Source organism: Phoxinus phoxinus (assembly GCF_949152265.1).
Source record: "Phoxinus phoxinus genome assembly, chromosome: 2".
Classification (NCBI taxonomy): Eukaryota; Metazoa; Chordata; class Actinopteri; order Cypriniformes; family Leuciscidae; genus Phoxinus; species Phoxinus phoxinus.
The window spans coordinates 46686789-46700747 of record NC_136877.1 but is presented as its reverse complement, the minus strand read 5'-3'; the positions used below and the strand labels follow the sequence as shown (position 1 = coordinate 46700747).

Here is a 13959-nt window from a genome sequence, read left to right as displayed (position 1 = left end):
TCAGTTTGACAAAGCGCCTGTCCTTGCCCCTACTTTTTTTTTTCACTCTCTCTTTCTTATCTTGTGTTTGTTTGTTATTCACCGCTATGAAATGCTGTTTTGGAAAAAATTTATTCTACAAACTTGTGTCCTATTGGTTGAAGGACACTGGTGTATTTGTGACCGTCTCCTATTCTTCAACCGGGTCCATGAAGGTACAACACTGGGTCGATGTAAAAGCATAAAGCATAAGAGGATCGATACAGAATGCTGGAATCGCAGAAATGCTGGAAACGCTTTATTTTACAGTTTTTTTCTGCATGTACACACACTATATACGTATTGCAATAACTGGGTACTAAACCTAAACCCACGTAGTTACGTTATAGTACCAGTACTTTCTTAGGCACGTACCGTGAAATAAAGTGCAACCGAAATGCTTTCCATTTCAACATCTGCAGTTGATTTTGGATGAAGCCTGCTAAAAGAGTGCACTAAAAACAAAAAAGGTAACATCTATGATATAATTAATCACAAATATTTACTTAATCAACCAAAACGCATTGTTACACCGACAGAACTAGAAATAATGAAAACTCTGTCACCCTCCACGTGGCTCCAAACCTGTGTGACTTTCTTTCCGCGGCCGAACATAAAGTAAGATATTTTGAAGCTTCTTTCGACTGTTTTATGTTCATGCAATGAAAGTCAGTGGGGTCCAAAACAACACTGACCCCTATGGACTTTGATGTATAAAGAAAAAAACATCATCTTTTTTGTGTCATACAGTTTGAAACGCACATGAGTTTTAATTTTAAGGCAACAATTGCCGTTTTTCAGCTCGATGTGTTGGTGACACATTTCGGTAGGCCATTATTAATGATTAGGTTTGATAATGACTGCTGAGATTGCAACGCGTGCAACTGCCCCGTTTCATCACTATTTCACGCAGAGATTTTCAAGAGTTTGACACACAATGGTATTTTTGATATTGAAAGTCACACTTTTGCTGAGGATGATATAGAGTTCGGGGATGATGATGATGATGGTGGTGATAATGGAGGTGGTGATGCTTGTGAAGATGATGAAGATGGGGTCGAGATAACAGGGTTTAATGAAGGCTAGTGAATGTGAGTAGGCTGGAGCAGTAAAACCGAGAGTCAGGCATGACTGAGCATTGTTCGGTGAGGAGTTTCACATCAACAGGGCGAGAGGGGGCGTTGCGTCGTTCTTTCTTTCTCTCTATCTGTCTATCTCTTATTGAGAAGGAGGGAAGAAAAGGAGAGACAGAAAGAGATAATAAAGCCTGTACAAAACCCGAATCGGATGAGAAGACGAGTTTTGTGGTTTAAAATTAGCAGAAATGTTTCCTGATTATGAAGGCATTTCAAGCGAATGCCTTAAGTCGGATAAGATAAGTTGCTATGTGATTTGACTCCATTTTCGAACTTTAAAAAAAACCCGATTCACTGCCGTCAAAAGTTGCCCAGAGTCAAACTGAAACCCCCATCCCCACAGAAAAGACACACACAATCACATGTGCAGACACACACACACAGACACATCTGACAAATACATGTAACACACACACAGGTTTGTGACCACACTCTGTCATCTCGAGAGTGCGACGTCGTGTTTTACCAGAAACACGTCGCTGTCTCCGTCGGCTCTGAAATATCACTGTACCCCCGCTGACATTCATATCCACACTCGCATGAACAAACAGCTGATGTTATAATGTCATTTGTGACATAATTAAAGTATCAAAACTATTCTCACAAATATTGCTCCAAACGTCTCTATATAACAAATAATATTGATAATGACAAAATCAAATGAGTTTAGGGTTACACTTTATTTCGATGGTCCACTTGAGACATTCTCCTAACTATAAGTAACTTTGCTACATGTCACCTAACTCTCATTAAGGTATTAGTGGACTGTCTGCTTAATATCTGATAACTTTATTTTAATGCTCCACCAACAGACATTATACTGACTATAAGTAACCTTACAACTACACGTCAACTTATTCTACTAACCCGAACCCCAACACTTAACATCCATGTTTACTGCAGTCTACTAATACTCTGAGAGTTAGTTGACATCTAGTTTCGAAGTTACTTATAGTTAGTAGAATCTTAAGATTATGTAAGATTAAGTAATTTCCAAACCCAAAACTTAACCTTCGGTTCACTACTGTTATCCACTATCGTTGTAAACTAATAATAATTTAAATACTGAATGCATTTGTAAGCATAGAGGAGGGATGTTTGTACAAAGAAGCATTCATAACTCATATTGTACATTAATTGCAATTACTTTAATATACAGCTATATTACAACAAAAAAGTCACTAAAATTAGTTGTTGGGTTTTTTTCAGGGAAAAAAGCACGTTTTGTTTAAATCGTTTTTAAATGTAATATAACCGAAAAGCACTTGCTTGCTTCGATTTTGCCCATTTGAATGTGTTTACGCACCGCAAAACGCCGGTGGTGAAATATGTTTATATAGAAACGGTGTTGTTTTGTTCAGTCTTTATCTAAACATCTACTGACCTGGTTGTTTTTCCCTTCTGATTTTAGTTTTTTCCAAACACTTCAGTTCTCTCTCACCAAACATTTTTTCGATCTATTTATACTCTTTTAAGTACATATATGTTGATTTAATTAACATGAAATATTTTTAAAAGCATTGAATTCAATGTGATTGTGTAATTGAATGTTATATATTAGATGAATAGATAATTTTATTTTTATATTAACAGGCATTAGAAAATATATTGATTGTACTTTTAAAGGGTTTTGATGGTTTATCACTCCGACTTAAGAAAAGCTAAACTCATTGTAGTTCAATGTCTTAATTTTGAACTTTTCTGTACCACAAAATTTTTCTTGTCTGTGGGAGGACATGCAAACGAACAGCCCTCAACACCTCTTATATCAGGGAAAGTTTACAATCAGAGTTAGACAAAGATTTCTTCTATAAAATTTCTTTCTGTCTCTCTCACACAAACGCACGCGCACACACACACACACACACACACAAACGCACGCGCACACACACACACACACACACACGCGCACACACACACACACTCTTTAACGTTAAATTCAAGAGCAGCATAAGGCTTATATTATACGACACAGGAACATCAAATACAAAAGGTAAGTAAATGAGAACTACATTGAAATTTCAGATTTGACCTATGACCTCACAATAATCAACACTAGATCGTCATAAAAATTAAACAAATGGGGCATCAGGTAAAATACAAAATTACCAAATCTTGTAGTGTTATAACTGAAAAACTAAGAACTTAATCTCAGATGTAGTGCAAGTTCTGAGTAAAAAAAAATTAGTTTAAGAATATTTTCATTTCTATGCAAAAATCAATTTTAGTTAGCCATCGTGTTACTTAATTCTCAACTGAAGAGCTTCGATTTGTGACATGATCCTGCATGTCACGCCGACCCCGTTCAGCATTTAGATGCTGGTAGAAATTGTCCTTCTTTTTTTACAAGCTAAAGTGTGCAGGAAGTAATAGAGTTTTATATAGTACATATCGCGATCGCACATGACACACATACACACACCTGTTGACTTTAGAGTCTTCCTTTTCCTGCCCTGAGAATTAACGACAAATGGCATACAGCCAAGACACAAGCGCACAACAATAATGTATTGTGTGCATAAAATCACACGGAAAAAAATTCAAAGCCGTAGACACACAAAAAAGACACATTTCTGCATTATAACACACACAAATATGTACAAAAAGACAGACATACAGCAGTAAATATATCAGATTTGTAATTAAGCTTTACACTGAAAGTACACGACAAGCCTTTTTATTCAACTTTTTATTAGTAGAGAAGAGACGTAAAATTTAATACACACACTGATTGACACTCAAAAGTGTGGAAGCCCATTTCCGCCACATAAGAAAAACAACTATGCTTTGGTAAATCATAAATTTATGAGATATAAAGTCAAAATTACGAGATGAAAAGTAAAAAATGATGACCTACTAAATCGAAATTATGACTCAAAAAGTCATAACCATGATATTAAACAGTCGAGATTATAGCCAAAAGTCATCAATTTCAACGTTTTAATCTCATAATTTACTTAGTATGTCATCATTTCTAATGTGTCATAATTAAACATGTTCTATGAGATAATTATGACATAAAAAGTCAGAATTATGTCTTAGTATGTCATGATTTTTAAGTCATAAATAGTTTTTTTGGGCCTGGTTTCATAAACAGGGCTTAGATTAAGACAGGATTAGGCTTAGTTTAATTTGGATATTTAAAGTAGCTTTTATAAACGTGTCTTAGAAAAAAACATTACTGGTGTGAATCTTGAGACAAAACAATATTTTAAGATATGACAGTGCAAGTTGCTTTCAGTTAAAACACCTCAAACATGCATTTTAGTCTGAGACTAGACTTAAACCGGGGGTTTATCTCTTAATTATGACTTAGTATGTAATCATTTTGACTTTTTAATTTGTAATTATGACTGTTCGGCTACCAAAGCATGATTTTTGACCCCAGTGGCAGAAATTGGTTTCATAAGCAAAAGTCTTCCTAAATCACTCATTTAAAAGCATTTCTACTTTGACGACTAAAACTTGAAAAAGCAGAAAGGGACTAAAACTGGCCTCAGTGAAAATAAAACAGTTCTGAGACTGTGTGTGTGTGTGTGTGTGTGTGTGTGTGTGTGTGTGTGTGTGTGTGTGTGTGTGTGTGTGTGTCTAACCAGGATAAGGATAAGACAACAGGACAGCCTGTCTGGGCCCAAGCTCAAGCTTCTCGACTGACACCTTGTGATCCACGGCTAGATTCTCAGCATCTGTGGAGAGGCGAACCTGAGCCTCGGCCGGCAGGTCACTATTAGTGAGCTTCATGGTGACTGAGTCATTTCCCCAGTTCACGGCGGTAATGAAGCGTTCGCTCTGATCCCAAAGGCGGAGAAATGCTAATGAAGTGGCTGAACTGTACAGACTGACATATTCTCCGTGGAGAAGCGATCGCTCCTTTCCTCTCAGATCACTGAGCGCTTTGAAGAAGTCACGCACTGCGATACGCTCCTCCTGCCGAGTCTGAGTGAGTGGAAGACGGAAAGAGCAAGACGCACAGTGTGCTGGTTTTAATTTGTAATTAGTACAGTGATGAGATCACATCTACTTGTTATGAATAGCCATGTAAATAATAATGAGACTGTACCTTTGCTGTTGCATTCGTCGCTTCTACTGGGTTTTCCAAGTCCCACATTGTTTGAAGTTTTTCCTGTAAAGGAGGAATCTTAAGTCATCAGCATTATGACAATAACTTGGCTAAATATAAACATAGCTTTCTATGCTAAGACTAAGGCCTGAGAATAGCAGAGAAATTAAAGACTTTCACAGCCTCGCTGAGAACGTTAGTCAGTATTTTTATGAAACATAAAGTGAATTTTTAAAAAACAGTTTAAAGTTGGCATGAAATGAAAATGCACCCTAGCTATTTCCCAAATGCATGTTATTGATGTAATTGACAGTTCGCAAAGACCCGCCCCCTTTAGTTACTGTTGCTATATCCGACAAGCTACGCCGCTCTCTCACACACACACACACACACACACACACCATGTTCTCACGCAATGAAAAACACATCGCGGAGCAGAGAGGACAGACCAGGTTACTTTTGATATGAATCAAAGTCTCAGCTTTCATATTTGGTCCTTTTGTTTTAAAGAAATTTAAACAATAAATACCGCTTTGTGGCTCTTTAATGTGTCTGACAGATCGCTGTAGAGCCTCAGTTAAAGCTGCTTGTGAACCGATCATCTCTTCCGAACTTGAAAGCGGAGTGTACTGACGCCTTTCCGCGGTTAAAACAACATTCCTTCTGATGTTCATTCATGTTTATTTGATGCTATAAATGAACTAGAAGGAAGAGATGATCGGTTCACGAGCCTCCCATGTTAATCTACTAACTCTCCTGACTGCTTTGTCAGACAAAATGGCGGATGGCGAAGTATGATTGGTCAGATCACCTGTCAATCAAGCTCCCTGCGAAGGGTCAATTGTGAACAATTCGTGCATGCGTTTAATTTAATTTTTTTTGTATACCGGTAGGCCCTAAATATAGATGTAGATGGATGGATTAATGCTAGATGGATGATAGATGGATAAATTCCAACTCAATAATCGAAAGAGAGCCAATTCTGATATTTGTGCCCAAACACTGATCCAATTTCCAATTTATCTTAATTTATTTACTTAATTTATCCATCTATGCTGTTTTCAATCATCTCCCTTGCATGCTCCACTCACCCCTGCCTTGAGTCCGATCTCGTCTCCAGCGCTGAACACGGGAGTGCCGGGCAGTGTGAACAGCAGTGTGTGAAAGAGCCTCGCTGGCGCAGCTGGAGATCCCAGAGACCGTCCTCTCAGACTCCAGCCCAGACTCGTCTGCAGGTGACCCGAGTACAGCTTCTGTATCGCCTGTGCCTGCCTCCCGCCGGACTCAGCCGGATCAGCCAGTTCGGTCAGGAGCAGGTCGACACCGGAGCGGTTCAGCAGGAGAGAGACTTCGTCCACAGAGAGACCGGTGACTGATCCCATCAGAGCTCTGGGAGTGATCAGGAGAGATGGAGAGGTTTGGGTAAGGGGAAACTGTCAAAAAAATTGTGAAGGCTAGAAAAAGAATTGGTGCTTGTAAACGAAAGAGAACAAATAGAAAAAAAAAACTATTTGAGGAGCAAGTTGCAGTGCTCATTAGCCCATCTGGCCAGCAGGTGTCTCTATTTCATTAAATACATCAACAGAAAAGACGATAGGTGCAGTAAGCTATTTCTGAGAAACTCTGTTAATCTGTTAAAACTCTGTGTCCAGTCATGATGGGAGAGAAGAGAGAGCCAATAAGCAGTAGGGGGTGTGTCCAGTCATGATGGGGGAGAAGAGAGAGCCAATAAGCAGTAGGGGGCGTGTCCAGTCATGATGGGGGAGAAGAGAGAGCCAATAAGCAGTAGGGGGTGTGTCCAGTCATGATGGGGGAGAAGAGAGAGCCAATAAGCAGTAGGGGGTGTGTCCAGTCATGATGGGGGAGCAGAGAGAGCCAATAAGCAGTAGGGGGTGTGTCCACTCATGATGGGGGAGGAGAGAGTGAGCCAATAAGCAGTAGGGGGTGTGTCCACTCATGATGGGGGAGCAGAGAGAGCCAATAAGCAGTAGGGGGGTGTCCACTCATGATGGGGGAGCAGAGAGAGCCAATAAGCAGTAGGGGGCGTGTCCACTCATGATGGGGGAGCAGAGAGAGCCAATAAGCAGTAGGGGGTGTGTCCAGTCATGATGGGGGAGAAGAGAGAGCCAATAAGCAGTAGGGGGTGTGTCCAGTCATGATGGGGGAGCAGAGAGAGCCAATAAGCAGTAGGGGGGGTGTCCAGTCATGATGGGGGAGGAGAGAGAGCCAATAAGCAGTAGGGGGCGTGTCCACTCATGATGGGGGAGGAGAGAGAGTGAGCAAATCAGCAGTAGGGGGCGTGTCCACTCATGATGGGGGAGGAGAGAGAGACAATAAGCAGTAGGGGGCGTGTCCACTCATGATGGGGGAGGAGAGAGAGACAATAAGCAGTAGGGGGCGTGTCCACTCATGATGGGGGAGGAGAGAGAGACAATAAGCAGTAGGGGGCGTGTCCACTCATGATGGGGGAGGATGCCAAGATTGGTTTGTTTCTGTTTAATACGTAACATTATTTGTAATGCTTTTTGACAGAACCAAGATATGCTGTTGTCACAGCTGATTCGTTCATACTGGCGTTCATACCCGAGTTTACGAGTTGGAGACGTGTTAGTGAGAAACGTGGCAGAATACCACAATAGCTGCACTTTTGGGTATACAACAAAATAAGCTAATTGCGTGCACAAAATATGAAAGCATTGTAATTTAACCATATACAGTGAAACGAGAAAGTTTACAGTGGCTTCAAAAATAAATAAAAAGCATAAAATCTTTTAGACCTAGACTTTAAAAACCTTGCTTTATTTTTGTGTAGTTAATTAAGAGAAGGTACACCGCCATCTTGCTCTGACAAAAGTGAATTGAACGCAGCTGAAACGCGACTTCCCAACTCGTAAATACGGACTTGAACGCAGCGATAGTTTGGGTGTCGATTTCAAATATCACGTGTTTCTCAGAAATTGCTTACTGCACCTTTAAGAGTTTATATAAGGTCTAAGAACACAACTACAGAGACGTACACTTTTTTAGTATTGTCGGTTTGGTTGAAAATGACTTGTATAGATGGCCAGTAGTGTGATATTGCGATGTCTTTCAGGTCAGACAGGAAAATGCCATCAAATCCTTTAGTCAACCAGTATGCACATGCTTCCTAAAAAATTCAAAAACAAATTAAATAGTTAAAAATAAGTTGCGATCATATACTTTTGTATGTTGTAATTCTAATATCTAAGATCTTTCTCATACGAGTTTCTCATCTTTTCATCTACCCGTATTCTCCGTCCACATGAATAGGACTTCCTTCACAAGTCTTATCAGCACTTACTCTGATTTTCTCAGCAACAGCGGTAGCATTCTTGAACCAGCCTGAGGGTTTTTCATAGTTGGGTGTTAAATTCAGCACTATGGAGATACCTGCAAAAGAGAACGAGGGAAAAGGAGTGGGAAAATAAGACGATCATCTATAAAGTTTACACAGGTTTGTTTTGTAGTGTTCATTTAATTTGCATTTGCATTTACAAAATACCTCATTTGCTGAAAAGAGTCAAAATTGCAACACTTGGCTCAGTCAGCCTCAGAACAGTCTTTTTATACACTGCTAACAAAATGTTTTTTTTTTTTTTTCAAAATAAAAATAAACCAGTGACTCACTACAGATGTCAAGGGTAAAACTTGTAACTTGTCAGCACAGAAGAATCAAAAGACCAATCGTAAAATTGGCTTCAATGTTTAGATGTCTATTTTAAGGAGTGGATGTTGTCATCGAGGATGATTCATGTACAGCTTTTAGCAAACCTAAAAGGACATTCAGGGTCAAAGGTCACCTTTTTTATGCGCTTGCTCCAGCAGAGATTCCAGTTCATTCTCAGTGCCTACTTCAGATTTAACTGAAGTTAGATTCAGTGTATCCGGCTGGTCTGCTTGCACGGTGTGTATCGGACCCAGAACAAGCCCCTTCACCTTCATCTGGCTCAGATAGTCCAGCTTCTCCTCCACTCCTGCAGAGAATGAGCGCACGAAGAAAAGGAGAGATGAGGAGTGTTGCACTGATGACAGCCTGAACACGGCCTCTTTTTACATTATGACCGCCATGAATTTAAAGTCCACATGATATCAAAATTGACCATATTTACTTTGTTTGCCTAAATTGATCGTTTTGTGGTGAACAATTCATCCATGCAAATCAATCCATACAAAAAAAAATGTTTGGCTTCGTTATCTTTAATCAAAATCTGAAAATGCCCCTCCCCTCTGCATTGGAGGACCTTTCCTGATGACGTAGGTTTGACGGTTTTGGTGTCTGCTTAACATCCGTAACCACGCCCCTCCAACTGACAGTAGACCGGCTGAATAAAACACCTACTTTTCTAGATCCAATCAGGTGCTAGTTGAAAAAAAAAAGCCAAGCCCACTATTTTTCCTCATTTAGTATTCCATTTTTCTCGGAAATACATCACAACACTGAGATAAAGTCGGTTGCAACTTCCGGTTCACGCGGACTTTAAACCTAAAGTTGACATTTGTAATGCTTATAGTTATATTATATTTAACTTTTTTATGTCAATTTATATATACAAGAATCCAAATATATTTGTTTTGGCTACTGCATATATGTGCATAAGGGCTGTTTTTTGAATATTCGTCTTATTTCAAATAAAAATCCACGTTCGAATGCAAAAACGGTGCTACCGAATTTTTGGGTGAGTTGATGCAAGATGTGCGACGATGATGTGCGTTACGAGTCGTTGTTGCGTTTTTATGTTTTTCTTAGCCCATCCAGTTGAATCCGTTGGCGCTGCTGGATTGTTCATTCAAAGCATCTCAGAAATGGAGACGCTCAGTTCTCATAAACTATGCATGAACGGGTACATTATGCTATTTTGTTTATCATTGTTTTAAATGCAATTTACAAAATTATATTTAATTAATATTTAGCTCATTGCGCCCTCTTGTGGCCTCAGGAAAAAAGCCAAATGCTTTTTTAAAATTTGAATATAATTTGAATATTAGTCATATTTAAGTATACAATTCGAATTTAGTTTTTCAGCCATTTTGACAGCCCTAATGTGCAGTTTGCAATTTTGTAATATTCTGCAAAACAAGGATCCAATAAACAAACAAAAAAAGGATCTAAACACAAGCTAAAAAAATAAACAAACATGGCGAATAGAATTTAAAACCTTTAAACATGTTCCATGCTGTGATTTTTCTAAGGCTTTATAATTGTTATTCAAATAATACACAGACAAAAAATGAAGATATATCCATTTACAGTATCTCACCTTTCAGTCCATTGTCAGAGAAAGCGCTCACGTCAGATATCTTGTACAGAAGACCTTCGTTCCACCAGTTCATCTCAGGAATGGGTTTACAGCGTGGAGCCTGTACTATGATCACTATTGCTCCAGCTAACATGCCGACCCAGCCGAGCCAGAACAGAACCAGCAAAGCCCAGCGAGTCCGAACCCACCTGGAGAAAACATGCAAATGTGTATCAGATAGATAGATAGATAGATAGATAGATAGATAGATAGATAGAACGGACAATAGATAGATAGCGTACCCAGTTGTACCAGCAATTTGAATTAGCTCGTCTTTGGAGAGGCCGTACTTCGCTCCAGTGTTCTCTGGCACCGTGACCTTCACGCAGCCGTTGTTTTCTCGGGTCATCAGCTGTTTTGCCTGATCCACCTCCTTCAGTTCTACGTCCTTCATTTCTTTTCTCTGTGTAAGTTTGTCAAAATACTGAATAAAAACATACAAAGCAAAAACTATTAGTTACTACAAATTCATTATATTTCAGGCAACAAATAGTTACCATGTACAGGTGAAACTCGAAAAATTTGAATGTCGTGCAAAAGTTTACCGTTTATTTCAGTAATTCAACTTAAAAGGTGTAACTAATAGGCCTATATTATGTAGACTCATTTACATGCAAAGTGAGATATTTCAAGCCTTTATTTGTTATAATTTTTTTCATGAGCCATAATTATGAAAATGATAACAAATAAAGGCTTGAAATATCTCACTTTGCATGTAATGAGTCTATATAATATGTTTCACAAGTTGAATTACTGAAATAAATTAACTTTTGCACGCTATTAAAAAATGTTCACCTCTTTCACCTGATTTTCACCTGTATGTGAACTGCTTTTAAGTGAAGTTTATTAATTATAGGCAGCAATAAAAGTTTAATAATGAACAGACCATAAAAATCATTATTTTTAACAATACAAAGCAACATGGTGACTGTAAACCAAGTAGAGTTAATAACTCCTGGCTGTCATAATAGCTTCAATAGTAGCCTATTATAGTTTGACAACATAGAATAAAACCATAATGAATGATAGATAGATACATAAATAATATAAAAAGAAAAATACCTTAAGATTGCTCGGTTAAATATCTGTGTAGAGTTCAGGCGAGTCGTCCTCAGTGTTGTCGGACTGAACACAGTGGTGTTTGGTGGTCAGTTCACTTTTATGAAGACTTCATCTGCTCCCGCCCCTAAAAGCCAACGAGTACACACAGCAACTGGAGGAGTGACGGTACAGAACCAAACAAACCACAGAAAATATAAGCTATTAATAAAATACGTGTTTAAATGTCACGTGTTACCTTTTTATGCATAAACAGCATTTTGATCGGGCAGTTAAGCATACCTAAGCAAACCTATTCCCACAAACACTTGCTTTTAATGCACTTACCACCAAGACAGAACCAGATCGACGCAGCTGATTTTTTTTTTTTTTTTTTTCTTCTATTGCAGGAAGATGTAAACGTTCTCAAAGACACATCTTCCCTGTCTCCTTCCCTCAGTTTAAGATGAACAATAGCCGCTGAGGGGAAGAGGAAGAGTCTGAGGAGTGCGGTTTGTTTTCTCAGCTCTGCACGGGGTCCTGAAGTTCACAGATGCTCTGCATGGGTCTGGGTGGACCTTCCTAAGCCTGTCTGATCCTGATCTCCAGAACCTCTTTCAAACACACACACACACACACACACACACACACACACACACACACACACCAGATGGAACTGCTGTATTTTTTTCCCCTCAAGCGTGTTTATTGTTTCTGTTGTAGGCTTTGAGGAGTCGGTGTGTTGTTTGAAAAGACACAGAGTTGTGCTTCATTCCGATGTAGGTCACTCGTTTTCTGTAAAGAACTGTAAGATTTTTTTTTTTTTTTTGGAGATGTAAATAGTATATGCATGAACATAAAATTGATGGTAAAGTTGATCTTACTTCTTTACCTGGAACATAAATGGATATTGGCTGAAAAAAAAATGTGTGTCTAGATGATATAATATACTAGGCCTATAATATGATATAGTGTTTTCCGTACAGATAAATGTTTTACTATTATCCAGTATCTGTATCTGGTAAGTATTGTAAAAAGAAGAAGAAGATATTGTTTTTACAGGACAGCATATATCCCACTTATTGTAGCCTATAATGTAGAGTAAAAGATTGGGTTACGTTTTATTTAAAGGTGTCCGTATTATAGTGTAATTATACAATTTATTACATGTACTTACTTGTAGGGTTAGGACTGGGGTTTGATTTAGGGTTAGTTGCATGTAATTATTATTTATAGTTATTACTAACTACATGTAATGTGTGGACACAAAAAAGTGTTACTAATTATTGGTCAAATATAGGCATTTGTATTTATATAATATGACAGTATAACAGATCTTTTAATTTTAAGCCATGTATTTCTGTGCATTGTTAGCAAGTTGCTTATTTCTCGCATCAGGTTAAACATTTAAACACTTTTTAGTTGTCTGTTAAATGGGCAAAGTGTAATTGTGGGCTTGTGCTGCGTGTTCATTTTAAGGTCACCTTGATTTTTTTCCAAGTCAGGCACGTTCCTGGATCAACATATTTTGTTGATCCTGGAACAACATTCCTGCCTGAAAATATATTCCTAACCTTATCCCTAAACCTAACCCTAAAACCAGAGGGAAATGACAGGTGAATAACACTGATGTAGAAGCACCCAACCCGGGTTTTAAGCCTAAACTTGTCCCTCAGATCAGATGTGATTCTGATTTGAATCTGGAGATTGAAATGTTGTTCCAGGATCAAGAAAGATGTTGCACTTGGTAAAATCACGTTCGCCGTTCAGAAAGTGCCCTCTAGTGACCAACTGACCAATACTGCCATTTACAAGCTTGTATTTATGGCCTGGGTGACTAATTGGAGATTAAACGTTTCGTTATTTAGCATTTTTAATGTACACCATTCAAAAGTTTACCCAGATAGCAAATGATATCTGGCCCAGTTGTGGCCCACATCTGGGTCAACTATGGTACATGGCTCAGTTCTGGCAATGGCAAAGATCACATGGTGGGCCACACACAGCAAACCATAACTCACACTAAAACCAGCTTGATGTATGTGGGCCAGATACTGCCCATGTGAACTTTGCCACTTCCAGAACTGAGCCATGTGCCATAGTTGGACCGGATGAGGCCTGGTTATGTATGCTATAGTATCTGGGTAGGGTCAGTAAGATTTCTGAAAGAAGTCTCTTCTGCTCACCATGGCTGCATTTATTAAATCAAACATTCAATAAAATTCAATATATTATTAAAATTTAAAATCTCTTTTTTAAAAGTCTCCATTGTCACTTTTGATCAATTTTATGCATCCTTGCGGAATAAACGTACTTAAAAAAAATAAAAAAAATTGTAGTGTACTTGTGTTTAAATATTTGTATGCATGGAAGATTTTTCTGTTAACTT

General features: G+C 38.6%; 1 protein-coding gene across 1 annotated transcript; it reads right to left on the bottom strand.

Moving 5' to 3' along the window:
• Nucleotides 1-3836: 3836 nt before the first annotated feature.
• On the bottom strand, nucleotides 3837-11726 carry LOC306984295 (amino acid transporter heavy chain SLC3A2-like). Its single transcript, XM_079585521.1, has 9 exons — nucleotides 11595-11726; nucleotides 10775-10956; nucleotides 10494-10681; nucleotides 9036-9209; nucleotides 8537-8625; nucleotides 8232-8362; nucleotides 6306-6603; nucleotides 5215-5277; nucleotides 3837-5090 (listed from the first exon to the last, which is right to left on the bottom strand). Exons 2-9 carry the CDS (start codon nucleotides 10924-10926, stop codon nucleotides 4743-4745), a joined length of 1443 nt encoding a protein of 480 aa, XP_079441647.1. The 5' UTR covers nucleotides 10927-10956; nucleotides 11595-11726; the 3' UTR covers nucleotides 3837-4742.
• Nucleotides 11727-13959: the final 2233 nt, after the last annotated feature.